Source organism: Maniola jurtina, chromosome 21 (genome assembly GCF_905333055.1).
Source record: "Maniola jurtina chromosome 21, ilManJurt1.1, whole genome shotgun sequence".
Taxonomy (NCBI): domain Eukaryota; kingdom Metazoa; phylum Arthropoda; class Insecta; order Lepidoptera; family Nymphalidae; genus Maniola; species Maniola jurtina.
This window is the reverse complement of record NC_060049.1, coordinates 10,732,697-10,754,047: the sequence shown is the minus strand read 5'-3', so window position 1 is coordinate 10,754,047 and position 21,351 is coordinate 10,732,697. Positions and strand designations below refer to the sequence as shown.

The 21,351-nt window shown below is 37.6% G+C and overlaps 1 protein-coding gene across 11 annotated transcripts in view; it reads right to left on the bottom strand.

Moving 5' to 3' along the window:
- LOC123876254 (neurobeachin) overlaps positions 1-21,351 on the bottom strand; it is a 507,523-nt gene that overhangs the window by 209,754 nt on the left and 276,418 nt on the right. For 8 of the 11 annotated variants that reach the window (XM_045922451.1, XM_045922447.1, XM_045922450.1 and 5 more), the window contains exons 8-14: positions 20,654-20,774; positions 18,903-19,049; positions 18,073-18,405; positions 17,567-17,674; positions 7,577-7,717; positions 3,820-3,962; positions 1,267-1,480 (exon numbers count right to left, since the gene is read on the bottom strand). In XM_045922451.1, the coding sequence (XP_045778407.1) occupies positions 1,267-1,480; positions 3,820-3,962; positions 7,577-7,717; positions 17,567-17,674; positions 18,073-18,405; positions 18,903-19,049; positions 20,654-20,774 (1,207 nt within the window). The remainder of the gene's footprint in view (positions 1-1,266; positions 1,481-3,819; positions 3,963-7,576; positions 7,718-17,566; positions 17,675-18,072; positions 18,406-18,902; positions 19,050-20,653; positions 20,775-21,351) is intronic. The other 3 variants (XM_045922452.1, XM_045922457.1, XM_045922456.1) reach the window with 3 other exon arrangements.

The window sequence follows — 21,351 nt, the reverse complement described above, 5'->3', positions numbered from 1 at the left end:
AACACGAATAACCGCAATAAAAGGAATAAACAAAATTATGATCTAAAGTTGAACACGATCTCTTAAACATAAGAAAAGGTACAATCACGGAAACAAAACACATCCGCACTATGTCCGCAAAAGCAAGCTTAGTGGAAGAGCCTCATTTAAGCAATCACTACCCATATTATTAATGCGACAGTGTTTTGCAAAAATTCCAGCCCGCCTTCTTCCCAGACTCTTCCCGCTCTGGCTTCTTAATGTTAAGTGCTAGATACTATAGTTAAACACTAGTTAATTCCATAAACTTATCCTCAATATTTCAACCAGTAACAAAGTTAAAACTTCGGTAACGGCAAAAAGCTTGGCAGTTACAAATTCTTGTGCGCAATTTCATTTTATTTATGAGGCAATATACCACAGCACCCCATTCGTTCCGGCGTCGAAATTACGAAAAGGCTGAGATTTGATCGCAAATTAATATTTCTGAGTTGCCCAAGTTAGGCTTAGATACTTGAATTTACGCTCGCAATGTTTCAAAGTTTGTGAGTTACCGTAATTATGTGGTTGCCGCGTTAAAAATGTTTGCGTTTTAAAATCATCATCATCATCAACCCATCACCAGCCTACTACTGTGCACGGGCCTTCTTTCAGAATGAGAAGGGTTTCAGGCCATAGTCTGCCACGCTGACCCAGTACAGATTGGAAGACTTCACACACCTTTGAAAACTTTATGAAGAAGTTTCAGGCATGCAGGTTTCCTCACTATGTTGTCCTTCACCACTCGACCCAGTACATCATATACACGGCGATTTCCATATTATAAATGGTCGCTGTCGACCGAGTTACCGGGAGACTAGCCGACCGTGCATAATGGGTCTTAGTGATATTTAATTGCTTAAAACGTACATAACTCCGAAAAATTACAGATGCGTGCCCGGGGTCGAACTGCCGATCTTCCAAATAGGAGGCCGACGTCTTAACCACTGGGCTTAGACTTTTTCAAAAGTATCTTCGAAATATAGTCTGAGCATCAATTCCCTTTAGTAGCAGACGCGTTTAAAGAAGCTCTTGCTCCACGGCACCTATGAAATGCTCAAAATGTCCTCCAAGTGGCTAGATAGAAGCTAAGCTCTAGCAGCTAAAGCAGCTAAAAATCAGGCGCTCAGCTGCTGAAAAAAAGCGATCGCTCAGGTGATAGTAACCATGAATCCAGCTTACGAAATTACTTTTGGACTGTGCAAAAAAAAAAACAAACTAACTGAAGGATAAATTCTACACAATTACCTGTTTCAAAAGCAGATCAGAATTAGGAGAGCAGCAAGTCACAAGATGTTTAGTCAGATGTAGGAATGAAGCTAGCGTGTCCGGCGTAAGGTGGTCCCTGCCGCAGCGCTGTAGCATGTGAGATATTACTAGGAAGCCGCGGCATTGCAGCATGTGCTGTTGTACTGTGCTGCACGATTCTACTAGGGAGCACACGAAGCCCAGGAGTTTTGAGCTGCGGAAGGTAAAAAACAGTAATTTATTAGCAACTGATTTATACTCATCCATCTCCATCCCTAACCAATTTTAAAAAGACATTGACAACATGAATCATTAAAACATATCATAGGTAAAGTTACGTTAAATTAGGTCTGGGTTAGTAATGTTAGAAGACTGGTTTAATGGATCATAGAACTCTGAATAAAGCAAATATTGAGTTTGAGGTAGAATTCATCGTTGTAACGAGGCATACAGTCATTATACAGACTCGTTAAGCCGCCCTTATACCTCTATTCAAATTATAATTTGTACCAAGACGACAAGAACGTGGCAGTGCATAATTTTATCATAAAGCTGCAAACACATTTCTGTGTTTTATGATGTCACAATCTTCGAGATTCACTTCGAAAATCGCGAGAATTGACCAATCATAGTGGGCAACCAGAATAAGTATGGACACACAGCTGGACATAAGTATCTTATACGGACGTCCACACGCCACGGTCTTGCGCCGCCTGGTTCCAGGCTTCTTTGCACTTAATGTGACCCAATATTTATCAAATTCTCTCTCAAATCTAAATGCAGTACATATAGTGCTAGGGTAAATGCTAAAGTTTCAAAACTTGATTAAGAACTATTACATAATTTTAATTGCGGACATAGTCCTGGCAAATGACTAATTTTACCTACTCACACATCTAAAGACCCCCAGGCCAGACCTATTTAAATCCCCTCAAATTCTCTAATAAATCCAACCGGCTAACCGAGGTCGACACCAGGCAATTAGGAGTTCTGAGGAGTTAGTTATTACCCGACCGTCTCTAGATGGTTGGCTAACTTGGAAGGTGATTAGGAGCGACATAGAAAACGCATTTGCCCGGGTTACGCTGCCCTTCCAAGGCTCCTGTTTGGAGTAAGGGTTGACACTAAAATTGAAAACATTTTAAGTGCCTCAATTAAAGAATAGCATGAATACTCTTCGCAGTTTACAATTATTAAAGATTAAATTATCTAACACAAGTACGACAAATTACGTCAAATGCTTATGACGTCACATCTATGTATTTCATATAATCTCATACTAAGCGAGCTTTCTGACGATTAATAAAATAGGCACTGAATTGCCTAGTAGTCATCATCCCTGCATTATGTAGTAAGATTGCGTAACTTTTTACTGATATTTCGATGATTGAAAATTTGATGAGTGAAAATTTCAACTCTCTACCTATTACAGTTCACGAAATGCAGCCCGCTGACAGACGGACGGACAGCGAAGACTGCTAATATGATCCCATTGGCACCTTTCGGGTAAGGAACCCTAAAAAGGAGGAGGTTCTAAATTCAATTCGTACATTTTCTATTGCCAACGGATTCCTTGTAGGTATATTATACTTAAAATACTAAAGTGTAAATTGAAAACCCTATCTGGAATAATACTGAAAATATCCATAGAACTCGTATCTAAACTTGGCGGTATGATTTAGTTAGGAAATGTTAGAGCTAGTTAGTTCAGTCCATAGAACTTAACTGTGGACTTCGTACTGTTGCTACAGTCGGCTGTATGTCGGCTTAAACTTTGCAAGACCACTGTGGATTTAACGATAGTAAGTTTTCTTTTGTACCTACTACCTACTAAAAGGTTTCAAAAATCATTATTTTGACCAACAAGTCCACAATTTAAAGCTCAAAATATCAATCACGCTTTATAGGATTCCGTACCTGGAAGATCCGGTACCGCAAGAGAACCCTATTCTCTGTCTCTGAGTCCTAGTCTCTGAGTGCTATCCATCCGTCTATCTGTCAGCGAACTGTATCTCATGAACCGTAATAGGTAGAGTTATAATTTTCATAGTGTGTTTTTGTATTGTAGCTATAAAAACAAATACATAATAAAAAGTTCAAAGTAGCCGCCATGAAATTAAAGAAAATTAAAAGTAGGTACATGGTGTTATATTATGGCGTATGATGCACAGTGGTGTGATCCATAGGTTATAAGTCCAAAATAGTGACCACAGCCTACTTACAATTTCTGCTTGTTTTATAACTCTCTAGTTCCTTACGATGCAATGATACGGAACTCTTCATGTGCGAGTCAAACTCGTCCTTGACCGGATTTTTACTCTTACATTCATAATATTATAGCCCCTAAAACCAAACTAAACAAGGTTTTACTTTAGGGGCCACTTAACACATAAATAGCAAGAGATCAAGCTTAACCATGGGGTCTCTTTTAGAATCTGTAGCAAACGCATTTTGTATGTTATACTTTCACTTGAATTTTTGAACGACTATTTAATCCCTAAAGAAGCCCGTATCTTAAGAGCTAGTGCACACATAAGTACCAGGACAACATACCAAAGCATGGGGTCTCTCTTGGGATCGGTGGCGGGCGCGTCGTGCGGCAGGTCTAGTTGCGCGAACAAGGGAAAAAGCAGTTGAACGCCGCCTATTGAGTTGAGCGCGCTGTGTATTGAATGCGTTACCACTGCTTTTACCTCCTGAAAACAAATGAAGTGCGTGTGTTCTAAATGAAGGGTCACATCTAAACTCTCGATATAAGGTATCGGATTCAATTACAGAAAGGGCAAAAAATCACCAAATATCCAAGTTTAAATCTAGTCAGGAAGCGGAGTTTCGTATCGCGCCTAACCGTGTTTGTACTTTGAATGAATTTCACAAAAAAACATGTTTCCTGTTAATGTATCAAATGACATTTGCGACGTCATAATTTGTTGAAGAGTAATTTGCTTGACAGTTTCTAATCGTCTTTGACCATTCTTTGACATACAAATCTTAAAATTTGTCAAAGAATATACAAGATTTTCTGCAGTTCGAACGGAAGTTCATCAAAACAAGTTATGAGATTCGTCCCATACAACGACCTGTCCAACATTCACATGTTTTTTGAAGTTCTTCGATACAAAGCCACAGTAGTGAAGTGTCAACTTCGAAATCGGAATTAAAAACGAGTAGGGACCGTTTCAACGCGTTGAATTAAGAACAAATACCTGTTTTCATTCATGCTATCTTTGCCAAAACCCAAAGAACCCATCGCGCCTGGAGCTGAAACTGGGTCAGCAAATATTTACCGTTAACTGTTTACAGTGAGTACGATTTGGTTTATCCACTAAACACGTTTCGGTTCTTGCCAGAGTAAATAGCAACGCAATCTGTGAACACACGTTCTACCAAAAAACGTGCCTTTACGTAACTAAAAGAAAATTATTTATTAAAGCTACGCCAAAAACCGGTTTGTTGACTTTACTTATAGCATATCATTCTACATTGTGGTTTTACAAAAAATAACAATTTAAGCTCTCAGTTCATCTCAATGTGATGACGAACTATTGGCTAAAATTCCCAATTTACAGGTAAGAATACGATAAATCCAGCAAATTACAATCCGTCCTTTAAACTCTAACAGCACGTAAGTCAAAATTAGCAACTTTAAGGAGAGCCAAAAAATGTGGTGTTAGAAATTAAGCGACGAAAGGTGATTATCACGACTACCGTGCTATCCCCTCTGGTTTACCATACGGGGCATTTCACGTCAAGCGGACAACCAAAAAAAAGTGAGGTCGTGAATTTTGTTTATACTCTGGTCAGTTATACTTCTAGTAGACGTGGATATATACACACAATGTTTTTTTCGTATGATGCTTTATTGCTGAGTTATGAGCTTTTAAAAATTTACTAAGAATGAAGTCCGTTATTTTTGGATGCTTATTATTTGTAACAATTCATTTGTAAAAAAAACTAAAAAGCATTGTTTATTATAGTTAAAAAGTTGAAATTTTTATTTTTTTTATCGAATTCTAAATTTAAATTTTTTAACGTATAGTAAACCGGAAGTGAACATTTCAAATCGATATTTGAGTAACTTGGCCAAAATAAAAATAATTTTTTTTTACCGTGAATTAAAGCTTACATGTACTTATTTTTCACCAAAAAAAATTGTAACGTGGTGTCTTATAGTTTAGGACTTAGAGCATTAGAATACATAGATATAACTATGAGCACTTTCTAAGCAGTCGGGTTTATGCACTAACATGCTAAAATACTACGCTATGAATAATTTATTCATTCATTCTTACATGAAATATACAAAAATAAAAGATTTTTTAAATAAAATATAATCTATACTAATAAATAAAATTGGAGTGTCTGTCTGTAATTTCGAAATAACTACCACATATTAAGCTCATATGGTTATTTAAACGATACCATAACTGAATCACACGTTTTTAAAATTTTTGTCTGTCTGTTCGTCTGTCTGTTTGAACGGCCTAATCTTCGGAACGGCTGAACCCATTCTAACGGGATTTTCACACACAAGTAGAGGATTGGCCAGGGAGTAACATAGGCTACTTTTTAACCGACTTTCAAAAATGGAGGAGTTGTGTTTTTCTACCTATGTACATCGATATCTCCGAGATTTCTGAACCGATTTGCGTAATTTGTTTTAATCGATAAAGGAACTTTGCGACATTGTTCCATAAAAAATTTGGATTTCAACTCCTCAATCCTGATGCTGCAGGGGACCCGATCACTAAAGCTGGTGGGATTTGGAAACTGTCGGTTATAAATTGATATGGAAGGTATCTATAACAGGTAAACTTTTTGGCTTTGACCTCGAGGACCCAACTCCTCAACCCTGATGCTGTAAGGAATTGCATTCCTAAATCCTGGTGATCCCTCGGGATTTTTAAAGGATCATCCGTTTAAATGTTTTTACGTGGTAGAGAAACACGTTGTATCCCGGGGATGGGCTATTACGGATAGACCACTTTTGTCCTGGGAAATCAAAAGTTCCCACAAGATTTGTTCGCCCTGACTAAGCAACCAATCAACTTGATTTTTAGCATAAAGATAAAGATACTTGAAAGGACGCAGAGTAACATAGGCTACTTTTTATCCCGGCAAGTCAGAGTTCCCACGGGATTTTTAAAAATCTAAATCCACGCGGACGAAGTCGCGGGCATCAGCTAGTCTATACTAATAAATAAAATTGGAGTGTCTGTCTGTAATATCGAAATAACTACCGCATATTAAGGTCATACGGTTATTTGAACGATACTATAACTGAATCACACGTTTTTAAATTTTTTGTCTGTCTGTCTGTTTGAAAAGGCTAATCTTCGGAGCGGCTGAACCGATTTTGACGGGATTTTCACAGACAAGTAGAGAATTGACCAGGGAGTAACATAGGCTACTTTTTTAACCGACTTTCAAAAAGGGAGTTGTGTTTTTCTACCTATGTACACCGAAATCTCCGAGATTTCTGAACCGATTTGCGTCATTTCTTTTTTAATCGATAGAGGAACTTTGCGACATTGTTTCATAAAAAATTTGGATTCTAACTCCTCAATCCTGATGCTGTAGGGGATCTGACCAATCCACGCGGGCGAAGCTGCGGGCATCAGCTAGTTACAAAATAAAACACTCCATTTTAATTAATACTGTTTCAATCTCAATTAATAAAACCACTCTAAGTCCTAAACTATTAGACATCACGTTACAATTTTTTTTGGTGAAGAATAAGTACATGTAAGCTTTAATTCACGGTAAAAAAAGTTTATTTTTATTTTGGCCAAGTTACTCAAATATCGATTTGAAATGTTCACTTCCGGTTTACTATACGTTAAAAAATTTAAATTTAGAATTCGATAAAAAAAATAAAAATTTCAACTTTTTAACTATAATAAACAATGCTTTTTAGTTTTTTTTACAAATGAATTGTTACAAATAATAAGCATCCAAAAATAACGGACTTCATTCTTAGTAAATTTTTAAAAGCTCATAACTCAGCAATAAAGCATCATACGAAAAAAACATTGTGTGTATATATCCACGTCTACTAGAAGTATAACTGACCAGAGTATAAACAAAATTCACGACCTCACTTTTTTTTGGTTGTCCGCTTGACGTGAAATGCCCCATACAGACATATTTTGACGACCGTATATTGTGAGAGAATGGGTAACAGTTAGCAGTTTTAATTCTTTGAGTAGAAAACAACAACAGCAGGTTTAAACCTGGGTTTAGAGGAGGTATAACTTTACACCAACGTTACCAGGAATGCATAAATTATAAACAGCTCTGAGATATTTACCTGTAGCATTAATGCATGCGGCGTGTGCACGAAGTAGGAAACGTTGCCTTTGGGAGCCGACTGTAAACACAGCTGGCCGTCCGTCGCAACAGGGTTGTACATAAACACTATCGCCGACGATAACTTGCCATCGTAGAGCACCTACACGATATAATAAATAACATTAATTTTGCATAGGATAATCTCATATTTATTTTAAAAAATCTATTTGTCTTTAAAATATAGTGTGCCATAGTAAACATTTTATTTACTGACATAAATCTAAAAGTAACCATATATAGACTGTCTTTAAGTATTTTTTTCAATTGCAAAATCCCAATTGCTTTTGCACAGGCACGGGCACGCAATTTTAATTCAGAAAATTTGCAATAAAAATATCGTTTAGTTTTTAAAAAAGCAATAATAATAATTAGTAAACGAAAACACAGAGAAGTAAAAGAAAAACAAGTTTCATAAATTTTTTAACAAGTTCTAACTTCGGTAAAAGTCTAGTACTTAATTAAAATCTGATAGCCCTCAAGCATAGTAAGCTTAGCTTTGATCTTGATAAAAACTTTACTACTAAATTATAATGAACATCGATTTATTATTACGTTAATGACATTCACGCTTAAGCTTTGATGAAAATGAAAATATATTTAATCATACGAAAACATACATCAGTAACATTATTATAAGTAATATCGATTCATACAATTTGACCTAAAACATAGAGACTACAATAAATTAATCAAGAATTTTCCGACACCCTTGAAACATTTAGACACAAATAAATGTAATAAAACACCGCATGCAAAATAAAACACAGAAAATGTGGCTAATTCTGTTGTAAATACATATAATCTCTACCTTAACTAAAATGAGAGGTCTTAATGTATCGATATGTATCGATATCCCTATCAAAATGCTCCCTGCGGAAAAGGATAGGCATTTGAGTAGATCTGTCAATTTAGTTGGGAGATTGTGTGCAACAGAGGTAACTAATAGGTAACACGTGCAAAACAGAACATAAATCCTTGAAAAACGACTTTCACGTTTATATTTCTGTACCGTAATATTTTCTTTGACCGATATTTTATTGTTATTTATTTACGTTAATTAAGATAATAGCTGGTGAAGTTTTCTACGAAAAATAGCGTGGGTTAAGTTAATATCCTCTTAAATTAATGGAAAACAACAACAAATATAAAATGATGAAAGCCCACAATTTATTACAACGAAGTATTGCGGTAAACGGTAAAATGGGAGCACCCATTAATATCGGTTATTTTAGCGTTAATACTGGTCGCACATCTTTCATCGAGAGACGCAAAAGTTTTTAGTACTAAATGCGAATTAGATCCTCCTTAGATCGAGGTCACTAAGTCGCGTGACTAGCGAAATTAATCTACGGTAGCGCGCTATCGCGTAATTCTTATCTCATAAGCGAGAAAGGTAGACTCTTTACAAAGTGACGTAGATGAGTGTCAATGGCGCCCTCGCCGTTCCTTGCGTCTTTGTCTCAGGTGTCGATTTTTTTGAAATAAAAGAAATGGAGAATATGGAGGCCTGTGCTTACATTCTAGGCCAGCGTAGCTTACCACAAGCTTCGAGAGGCATTTATGCAAGTGTACATAGACCCGGGGTGAAGTACGTCTTTTGCGCTTCTCGCGGCTCGGCCGTGAAATGTGTGCGAGAAATGAATAAATTATTTACTAGGCAGTAACGCACGCACTCTCGCGAAATATGTAAATTGAATCTGCGGGGGCGTAAACATCACGTTTGGTTCACGATACTAATTGGTTTGAACTTTGAATTGAAGGGAATGATCAAAAATCATTATGATCATTTATACAGATAGGCATATTACTAGAAGTAGCGCAGCTGAAGAGATACCTACTAGTAGTAAGTAATAGAAGCATGTCACAAATCAAATAATGTTATTAATTCGGCTGGAACGAACGAAGATTTTCCAACTAAATGTTAATAAGCTTTCTTCTAAAGTTTAGCCTTACTTAGCACGGCTAGAATAGTGCTCCAGTAGATTAGCTTAAGCTATCAGAATGAAGGAATCCTATTGGTGGATTTTAACTACGCTGCGCTGTGCGCTTGGTCGTAACTCGTAGCACATTCTTGATGGAAAGGCAACCTTTCCATCAAGAATCCCCTCACCCTTCCAAACCAAGTCTTATGATCGTTTTTAAATGAAGTGAAACTCAAATATGATACGCTGAAGTTATATTTAATTGAGAAAAGGTTGCTCAGTTTAAGTAGCAATATCCACTGACAATAAAACTTGCAAAAATCAGCTCAAGCAAGTCACTTGCACGTTACTCGCACCCTACTGTAAACATAGCAAGTCAAGTTTAGGTTAATGCTAGCAAATAAATCTTTGCTGAAATCGACATTACAATGACGCGACTTCTGCAAGTTTAAGTCGGCACAAAAAATGTCAATGTCGATAGTAAACTTTATAGCCGAAACAGTACAATTTTATACCAGTTCTCATAACTACCATAGTCCTAAACTCTCTTTTAAAACACACTTTCCGAGAGTCTAGCTAATACTGTCATAAGAGGCGATGACGAGAATCTCAGGGTTTATGTCTTTATGGGCAAAGTTATGTAGAGCTATAATCATTATCTTCTCGGTTATAGCAAAAATTATCGCTCCATCGGAAAAGATTTATTTTCATTGCGTGAAATATTACCCTCTTTTACTATAAGAAATATAGGTATTAGTTTATTAGCAAAGATTTTCCGTAACATTTTTGCTTATATGATTTTTCACAATACAAATATGTACATTCTTAACTAAGGTCGGAATTTTAATTCATTCTATTCTAATACTATAAATGCGAAAGTGTATCTGTCTGTCTGCTACCTTTTCACGGCCAAACAGTTTAACCGATTCTGACGAAAGGTACAGAGTTAGCTTATATCCCGGCGATGGACATAGACTACTTATTATCCCGGAAAATCAAAGAGTTCCCACGGGATTCCTAAAAAGCCATCCCCTCATCCGATTTGTATGAAATTTGGTACTGAGGTAGCTTGCGTCCATGTTATTGACATAGACAACTTTTTATCCCGGAAAACCAAACAGTTCCCACGGGATCTTCAAAAACCTACATCCACGCGGACGAAGTCGCGGGCATCCTCTAGTAATCCATATATGTATTTCAAAGTGTTGCGATTTGCAACTCTATCCAATTCAAATAAAAGCAATTTTTCATAAAGTTGTAGCTAATATTATCTCGACAACTTTTTATCCCGGAAAACCAAACAGTTCCCACGAGATCTTCAAAAATCTACAACCACGTGGACGAAGTCGCGGGCATCCTCTAATAATCCATATATGTATTTTAAAGTGTTGCGATTTGCAACTCTATCCAATTTAAATAAAAGAAATTTTTCATAAAGTTGTAGTTAATATTATCTCAATTACATAATTTAATTTTCTCAAGTTATTTATTAAAATCGGAGCAACTTTTAAAGCTCCAGTAAACGTGTAAACGCTGCTTGCGGATCCTTAGCGGACGGAATAATGTAGGGCCACGCAACACGTTCACCCAATAAAGGTCTCCATTGTCATAATATGTCCTACTCATGAGCTGTTCAAGTAAGTAGGTATAATAATTAAACTTATTAATGATGATAATAATTATTATTATCATCATTATAGATAGATAGATAGATAGAAATACTTTATTGCACACAAAAACACATGTAAAGGATAACAACACAGTAAGAAGAAAACAGAAAAAAAAAAACAATTGTGTGCAAAGGCATTATAATTATTTTCATATAAGTATAAAAAAAATAGTTTCATAATAGACTCCTCACCACTTATAAAACTCATTTACTTAATAAATTATTAACCCCCAACCCAAAAAGAGGGTGTTATTTTTATTAACATTTTAAACTATTTCATTGTGACAGAAATTCATATTTCATACGTAATCAAAACAATTCCAATCCTAATCAAATCACCATCATAAAACATTATGGCTAGAGACGGAAAACTTCGTGCGTATTGTTTGTGATTTAAAGCGTCGACTCTGCGCAAACAAATCCAGCAAACTCGGACTAATGGCTGGCCTGTGGAGTGTGGAGCAACTTGGCGGGCACACTCAGCGGAACTTTCAAACTTCGCGTTATGGAAGAAAAGTTGTGAAAAAATAATGATAGTAGTTTTGGAAAATAGAGATCGCCGCAGTCTCTACTGAGAATTAAACCCTGCATTCACTATTTCCACGAGGCGACGCGAGACGATCCGATTGTGGGCGGCATCCTCACGACGGCGGTCACACTTGGACAAAACCATTCGTTTCTTATATTTTATAATCACCATGATGGACCCATCGTCAGCCTACTCCTGAAGGAGAAGGATTAAGTCTTTAGTCTGCAACAGGTTATAGGTAGTTGTTTATAAATGAAACCAAAAAAACTTATTTACTTTGTCGTCTGAGACTTTAATAATAAGCATCCCAATAAAAATACGGCACAAACCTAGCACATATCTCATATTTTTATTTACGAGAGAAGAAAAATCCTTTGAAGTCATGCCTACCTACATAATTACGTAATACGAGTTCCCATACGTGGGGATAATCCCGTATGTAATATACTCATAATAGAGGAATTTTCCCTTAGTAACGGCAATAATATTAAGGCATTCAGCGAACGTTATTTCATTGCAAAATGGGGAATGTCGGAGGCCTTTTTTATCCCAAGATTATGCACCGCGACGAAGTTCTCAAATTACTGTGGCTTTAGTAGGTATCTTTACGTGAATAATTATTATAATATTATCTAGTCTTTGGGGCTATGCAATAAGGATGTTTAGGATTATTAGCTCCTAAAGAAGGTTGCCCACTAAAATATATAATAGCGAGAGAGTTGAATTCTTCACACTAAATATGAAATTTTGATTCTAGGTAAATTAATAGAGAAGGAGTTAACTGTATTTTTGAGAATTATTTATTTTCTTACATGTATCACACGTAACAAAATAAAATACTAAATTATTTTTCTTACATAAGAACAATTTCTTTGTTGACCGAGCTTGTTTCTGTTATCACACTAATATTATAAAAGAGAAAGTTTGTGTGTGTGTGTGTGTGTGTGTGTGTGTGTGTGTGTGTGTGTGTGTGTGTGTGTGTGTGTGTGTGTGTGTGTGTGTGTGTGTGTGTGTGTGTGTGTGTGTGTGTGTGTGTGTGTGTGTGTGTGTATGTGTTTGTTACTCCTTCACGCAAAAACTACTGGACAGATTGGGCTGAAATTTAGAATGGAGATAGATTATACCCTGGATTAGCACATAGGCTACTTTTTATCCCGGAAAATCAAAGAGTTCCCACGGGAATTTTAAAAACCTACATCTACGCGAACGAAGTCGCGGGTATCAGCTAGTAGTTCAATAAATTAATAAGTAGTAAAAACAATTATTTATCAAGCAGCACAAAAAGACTGCTGTAATATTTAAAAAAAAGGTAGGTGTGGGTACACGAGAGCCTTATATTTAGGTTTATTATTTATTCAAAATTACAAAGAAATACAATTTTCATACGTAGTTGTTGACCCCTAACTGACACGTAGGTTTATTTGTTTGAGTCCTATCCTAAACCATACATAATTACATTTTAAAATTAATGACATACGATTTTAACAAACCTACTATGATAAATTATATGTGTGCCTACTGTACGACGTACAATATTACTACATATATATCGACCCACCATTCAACCTACATTTTGTCAAACTATATTGGAAGCCTATATTTTGAAATTTGCAAATGAAAAGCAAAAACTCGAAAGTCCATTAATTTGGAGTACAAAGGTAACAAAGCACAAAATTATACACACAAGAATTAAATTTAGTTAAATACTTTTATTCACGAGATAGCCACGCTTGACGGGAGATATTAAGTTCCTGTGACCTCGGAATACATTATCGGAATAATTAATTTTTAAAATTAATTACCAAGTTTTAATGATAATCCCATTTGCCGAAACGCTTGATCAAAAAACTACGCTTGAAGTTCTCGCATTTAACTTTTTCGTTCCATATTCAATAAAAAATTATGGACGAAAGCCTTAGTCTGACTTTTTAACTAATTCATACCTAGTGTTGGTTCACAAAGATTATTCGTAAATATAAAATTAATTTAACTCATGCAATTTTTATTTATAAAGTAGCTCTTCTTTTTTTAAATCTCCACGATACTTTGCGTTCAAGATTTCTTCTACCGTCTAACAGGGTGATAATGTGAATTGTATTTATAAAGAAATCTCAGAAGTACTTTACCAGGATACGAATTTACATTCCCTTTGAACACTGAAGCATCCAATTTAAAGAAGAATTTGGAATATACGGCCGCGGAAATCGCGCGGTGAAATGTCGCAGCATGGTCTTACCCTTAAGTTTTTTTATTTTTATTCACTATAGGTAAGCGCTTGACCACAATCACACCTGATGGAAAGTGATGATGTGGTCTAAGATGAGACGCGTTTACCTAGAAGGTGCCTATTCACTCTTGTTTTAAAGATACCGGGATTGTAATTGGTAGGAAACACAGATCGCGGAAGAGTATTCCAAACCTTAGCCATGCGTATGAGGAATGCAGACGCAAAACGTTTTGTGCGTGTAGATGGAATGTCAACGACATAAGGATGGAAACTCGCCCGACGTCTTGCGGTTCGGTGGTAAAATGGTGAAGGGGGGGACAAGATCGAAAAAAGTGCTCCAAAATAAACTGAAAACAAAACAAACGTGATACCAACACATCATGAATATTTAAGAGGGTGTCACTCTTGAGTGTCTCGCCATAAATTTTTCAGATGTCGCAAAACCTTCAATCAACATTTTCTACCTCTCAACCCCGTAGAGAGTTCTAATGCTTTAGATAATATATTACCGAAAGAGAACGGAAGCCTTTTTCTTTACATCTAACATCCCTAATGTAAACGGAAAGGTGTATTTTCGGAAACAAAATAAAATTGGTAACTTTTTCTTCAGTGCTTTTGCAATTTGCCGCTGAAGTACCCTTTGAGAAAACAGTAAAGATAGAGCCCTTGTCTTTCTTAACTAGATAGGCACCTAAAGCACATGGAATGGCTAAGTTGACCCATTCTATTCAACACTGCAAAATGAAACCCAACTACGTACTTACTACAATAACAAGTGTAAATTAAAAAAAAAAATTACACTTAATAAACACCCCCCGACAAGTGAAGGTTACAGTAACTAGAGAAGAGCTGATAACTTTCAAACGGCTGAACCGGTTTTCTTGGATTATAGCTAAGAACACTCTCGATCAAACCACCATTCAAACAAAAAAAAAACTAAATCAGAATCGGTTCATTCGTTTAGGCGCTACGGTGCCACAGACATATACACAGATACACACGTCAAACTCATAACACCCCTCTTTTTGGGTTGGGGGTTAAAAAGAGCTGTTGTTTGAAATATATCGAAACAGTTAATATCATTTTTAAAGGGCTATTCGAATATTTGATCAGACAAGCATCCAAACGTAGCCGGAGTGGGGAACATACTACATAGAACGATAACATGAAAATGACACTTCGTAAAATTAACTATGTAGTAAAATGTCATAGAACAGATTTTACGTTTATTATTTGTAAGAGCACGCTAGTTTAAAAATAAGCTGCAAACAGTGAATATAAAAGGCATTTATAATGCCACAGGCCTACCAGGAAGGTAGGGACACCGCACGTCAGCGCTCGTTCCAACGCATAATTACTGTATTCCTGGGGAACTCACTTCCGACGACAGCTTCCTTCCCTCGCTGCCTCTTTGAAGAATACAACCTCTACTTCCTGTTACATGTGGCGACATTCGTTTTTTATAACCACAATTTGGCTCTTAAAGTATCCATCATAAAGTCGAGACTTGCATAAAACTACTACTGTCTAATAAACAGGGTATCACTCCATTTATATTTGTATTTTACTCTTATTGTTTCCAGCATAAAGTCGGGAATTGCATACAAGATTTGTTCGCTCGACGTACAGTGACCCGTAAAATAGCGTTTGGAATAATTATGAAGTGCATAAAAATAGGCTAAAGTTCACATAATATTGTATTGACAATGGGAACGAAATTCGTGTGTCCATAAGAATCGATTCAGTGACGTGCTTAGAAATAGATTCAATGGATTTGCTAAAATAAATAATTTTTCGACGGATTACAGACAGATTGAATATTAAATTCAAACTTAAAAGTAATTGGAAAACGTACGTAAGCGACGCTTAAATAAAATTGTTTAAAAACATCCCGAAATTCGCTGGAAGCGGCTAAAGAATATAAATCAAACCTGGAGTTAACATATTCCTTTGCTCTCAAGAGTTATTAATTAACCACTTAATCTTAACAGTCCTCTTTGTACCTACCTCTAACTTGCACAGGTAATATAATTAATAAACAACTTTTGTTAAAAGCTCGCTTAAGAGATACTTGGTTTCTTTACCAAATGGAAGTCTTGAAAACTCGTCCTCAAAGTTACAAATAACTTCAAAAAAGTATTGTATCCAAGTAAGGGTTGAAAAAAATTAGCAATCTCCGACCCGAGCGCTACACGAGGGTTGTTTTAATTGTGATGACTCAAATCATATCGTAGAATTTTCTGTGACCAAAATCATATCTAGCATAATCATAATAGTACCAACATCTTCTAGAAAAGCGCGCTCTATCTTAGGCTCCTTCATCACTTGCCAGCAAGTCTGATTGCAACCAAGCGCTAGTATACAGATTAAAAAATATATATCCGAGGCAACGTTGAGTCAGATGTGGTCACGGGTGCGGGGAGGGGGTGTTGTCCGCGCGTCCCTCTGGGTGTCCCTAGCAGAGGGCGCAGTAGACGCACCCATGGGGCATAGCCCCAGGAGCGGAGGGTGCAGCTGTGTTGGGTGGTTGTTGATGGGGCTTCATCACCCATCCAGTCACTGGGTGCCCCACCGGTCTCTCGCCTGTCCAGTTTGGTGACGGGCGAGGGAGATGTTGAGGATAGGGAACGTGGAAAGGGAATTGCCCTTCCCACGAACCCTAGCCCTCAGGAGGACCTGTGGGTGATGGACACGGGGTGGCCTGTCGCTCACAGTGTGGTCCTCGGGTTGGTTGGCGTGCTGTGGTTCCGGCATGCCTCTAACGGTGTTTGGGTGCACGTAGTGTCCCAGTGGTGGGTCTGCTTAAGCAGACATCCGCTGGCGGAGTAACGAGGTGTTTACGGTCCCTTGTGCTCCGTCATCAGAGGTGGGGTGGAACTTCGTGAGGTTTTTAGTCGGTAGGAGTCCGACATAACCACTGTGCTCCCCCGTAGTCAGTGGTATCCATGATGGATTTTCCTCACGAGAGCAAAAAAAAAAAAAAGATGTGGTCACGGGTAATAACTTACAACACCCCTCTTATTGGGTTGCGGGTTAATAAGTGCGAGTATGTTTACGCCCTTAGCCAGTGTAGAAGATTTTGATGATGTGCACAAGTACATATATACATCTAAAAGTTATTTATTCATTAGAGGTATGTCAAACTTTAAAAAATGCCTAGCTTTTATCTTAAAAATGTTCCCCCCGAAAGTTCATTATTTTAAGAGAAATATTCCAGCAGAATTTGAAATAACGTTAAATGGCCAAAACAAACCGTTATCTCGACCATAATGTAAGAGATCCGAAACAATTATCGCAGAATCGTCGCGCTTTGGTCGGATTAACTTCAAAGACATCTTTTGTTCGTTTTCCAGTCCTTTGTTGTTTTTAATGTGCCTCAGAGTGGAGACTTTATTTATCTCGGGAGTTAATTACGAATTCCTACTTTTTAAGGAGAATCACCACAAAATCTACCCAGTCTAAACAATTACGCATGCGAAATTATTAACTCGACTACAAAAGTACCAAGGCGCCATAAATTATGGAGAGTGTTAACGGAAAGTTATTGTCTGCGTTCAACCTTTTGTTAGGATCCTTTACTATATTTTATGTAATTATCTTACGTCGTGAACATTTTGAGTTGGATCGTGGACGAGGTCGCCGTATTTGTCGACACGCACCTCGGTCATCGGCAGCGGGACGCGAGCCTCGGCATCGAATCGAAACTGACCCTGGCACCACAGACAAAACAGTAACAACAAGCTATAGTGTTATTAACACAATGCGTGGTGATGTGCGAAAGAAAAACATTCTAGTCCATTAAAGACAACGAGAAATAAATCCGCAAAAACTGGGTCAATTAATTACTGGTTCAGATGATTACAATATTTATAACCATAATGACCCCAGATCTTAGCACCAAACTTGTAACACTACGATACAGATACAGTAGTAGAAGACTGTCAAAAGATCGACAAATCCTGCAACTATCGCGTTATGTTTGGTGCATATTCCAAATACTGTAAAAGTAAGTCGGTCTTCAAGGAACTAAAATGCTTTGTCGTTTTACAGAAAGCGAGACAAAACATGTTTAAAAACTTAATAAGAGCGAGCGGCGCGACATGCTTACACGCTTGCATGCTTCAATATCTACGAGCAGGGAAGCATGCGCTGCGGCAACTTCGCGCGCTTCGTCAGCCATTCGGCGCCCGCGCGGCGTAGCATCTTCTTTAACGACTACTGAAGCTCCTTCCGTTTCTGTCGCCTGGGTATCTTCATCTTGCGAAGCGGGCTCGGGTGTTTTCGGTTCAGGAATTTGGAATGGTTCTGGGTTTTGGGGCATTTCAGGATTGTCGAGAAGGGGAGGCATTTCAGCGTCAAGCTTGGGAGCGTTCGTCTCGCTCACCCTTTTGTGGTTCTCCGGCAAACTGATGTTGCATTCGTTGTCGAAACGAAATTGACTCTGTGTTCCAAAGGTTAGCGGGAAACAAAACACATTAAAAGATCAACAGCATTCTTTTTAAAATAAGTATCATATACAATTACCTACTTCAAAGCGGAACTCCATTTGTGAGCGAAGCTAAGCTAGCGCTAACTTATTTTAACTATTCTTCTTCTTTTACTTGTTTATAAGTCTTCTTATATTTTCCACCACGACGAGCAAAATAATAATGTTAAGAGTTAAGATGCAAGATAGTACGACTAAGTCAATATACTAACTTAGCTTCCTTCGCGGTGGATATACTTTTAGTCATCAAGTCTAAAAATATGTTAGAATTTCTTACATAGTTTTCTTACATATTTATATCTTCCAAAGTTTATCAGAAAAGTAAGTACAATTTCTGTCACGTTTAAACACCTCAAAAGGATACAACAGCAGGTCGGAGGCCTTTTTACGTGATACCAAAAGTTTTGCTTAAAAACTATATTATTTCTTTGAAAGAAATACTATGAGCGCACCTTATAACCAGGTCCCAATCGGTGCATGGCGCAGATCTGATGCGTGGTGAGGGCCTCTCCGAAGAGGTAGATAGCGGCCATCTGTCCACAGAACACACGCTCCTCGTCCAGTTCCGCAGTGGCGCCGATGTAGCATTTGTCGAAGGGCTGCACAAGAAAGTAAGATCAAAATTCATCTACAGTGTAAAAAACATACAGTCTTGGCGTTTGCGGACCAGCAAGCTTTACGGTCGTACGGTCGTAGCACCTGAATACTCGAACGACTGATCCACACAAAACATGCCGAATTCAGAACCACCACCTTTTTGAAGTCGGTTATAAATAAAGTTGGTTCAGCCGACTTTTCACCCATGTCACCCCATGAAGTATCTTTAAGCTGTGTTTATCCATACATATAAAATAATAGAGAGGGTCTACGTTACTGAGCAAAAGTTACATGCAAAATGACAAGTTTCTAGACTCAGATTTAAGCTGCACTTTGATGAATCAGTCACCCAGCTCATCCTATGTAGATAAAGGTACATATTCTATGAATTCGACGCAAACATGCTCGATTTCTGTTTAAATTCCTCCGCTTTTGACGCAAAGTGAATACTAAAGCCTTCTCCGAATTAGCTCGGTGCACTTCGAAGCGCTCATTATGTCTACCCCACGATGTTATAGCTTTCACTTCACGTTTACCCTACGTTCATACAAGAGCCCAATATTTACAGGATCGTGGTCATTTTTAGCGAACCCGCCTTTACTCAAACTGCTGTTTAAATTCCTCCGTTTTTGGGCGCAAAGTGAACAATAAAGTCTTCTCCAAATTGACTCGGTGTTCTTTGAATCGCTCATTGCCTCTGTACCCCACGGTGATATGGTGTTTTCTTTATATTTACACTACGTTTACAGAGGGACCTAACATTTAAGGATCGCGGTCATTTTTATCAAATCATACACACACAATTACCGAAATAAAAACGGGTCGACCGAAAAAGGGTTCTGACTCCTGTAGACAAGTTCAGTATAAACAAGCATCTCCTCTAATTTCCCCTCTACTGTGTTTACATTTGAATTATCATCATTCATCACTTGGGATAAAAACAAATGGTAAGATGTCTATTTAGCGGGCATAAATTTATGAATATCTTAACTCCCCATAACTTGTATAACCGAATCGAATGAGCTAAATGTTTTTATTATAAGGGTTGCACCCTTGGCCGTTGTAAGCATTGAAAGTAGAACTCCTCACAACTTATAAGCGCTTGGTATTCCAAGAAAGTTACAAGAAATTGTACTTATGAGGGAAGAACCCCTTTTCTCCTTATAAGAAAAGTTAAAGGTACCCCCATGAATTATGTATTTCTTGGTACATAGTTTAATATCTTGGTTTTGGAATAAAACATCCTAAGGAATTCATAAACAACTTAGTATGTAACTTAGTATGTAGTATGCAACGGCCAGTAACAGCCGACAAAATGCGATACTTACTCGTAGAACTTGTACTCTTGTGAGATGAAAGGAAGCTGTCGCAAGCGTAGCACGTACCGAGTACAGTGGATTCAAACTTGTCCACAAGTCGTGATGCAATGAGTCAACTTTGGGTAACTTCTCAGGTGCCAACGAGATTTAATCGAAGTTATACCAACCAACACAAGGATCAGAGGTTTTTTCATGAGGCTTACTATGAAAACGCTTATCTTACAGTGAGAGTAAATTAGAGGTGCGGAAGAACGAGACAACTAATCATATAACAATTTCAAACTTACGTCATTTGTGGAGACGAACCACGCCATCTCCGTGCTAGACGCGAGCTGGCCGTTCACCAAGCACTTGATCTCACTCTTCGTCCACCTGTTGTATATGTACACCACTGCTATCGCGTACCATCTGCACACAACATGGCCAAATTCAAATTATGACCATACCAGACCAGAAAATTAAAAGAGCGCCCTCAACACGTAACGATCTTGAGAGTCCTCCAATGTTCTGATACAAGCAAAAAAAAATAGGTGTTCAATAATTCGGTTAACTACCAATTTTCGTTCCGTTTATGGATTAAATATTACTTAATTGAAGCTAATGTATGTTGTAAAAGAAAACCGAATAGGTTACAATTAGGTATGGCACAACTCACAAGTTAGGTATCACATTTTTCCAAACACTCAAACAATATCCTCAAGAATCCAATTAGGTTCTACGTGGCATCATACAAAAGAGATAACTACTCGACGCTGAATTCTCGTAGCTGTTCTTCTTGATAGGAAGATCATTCGGAACCAGTTGTGAATCATACCCAATGGATACTACTCTGAGGTTTGCTATTCAAAAGCAATCCATCATAGATTAATTGTGATTTAGCGAGCATTGACACGATCCGGCGCACACGTATAATCACGATCAAGATGGAATTTCAAATTTCCATGTATCTAGATATTTTGCTATCCGATGTATTTCACCACATTTA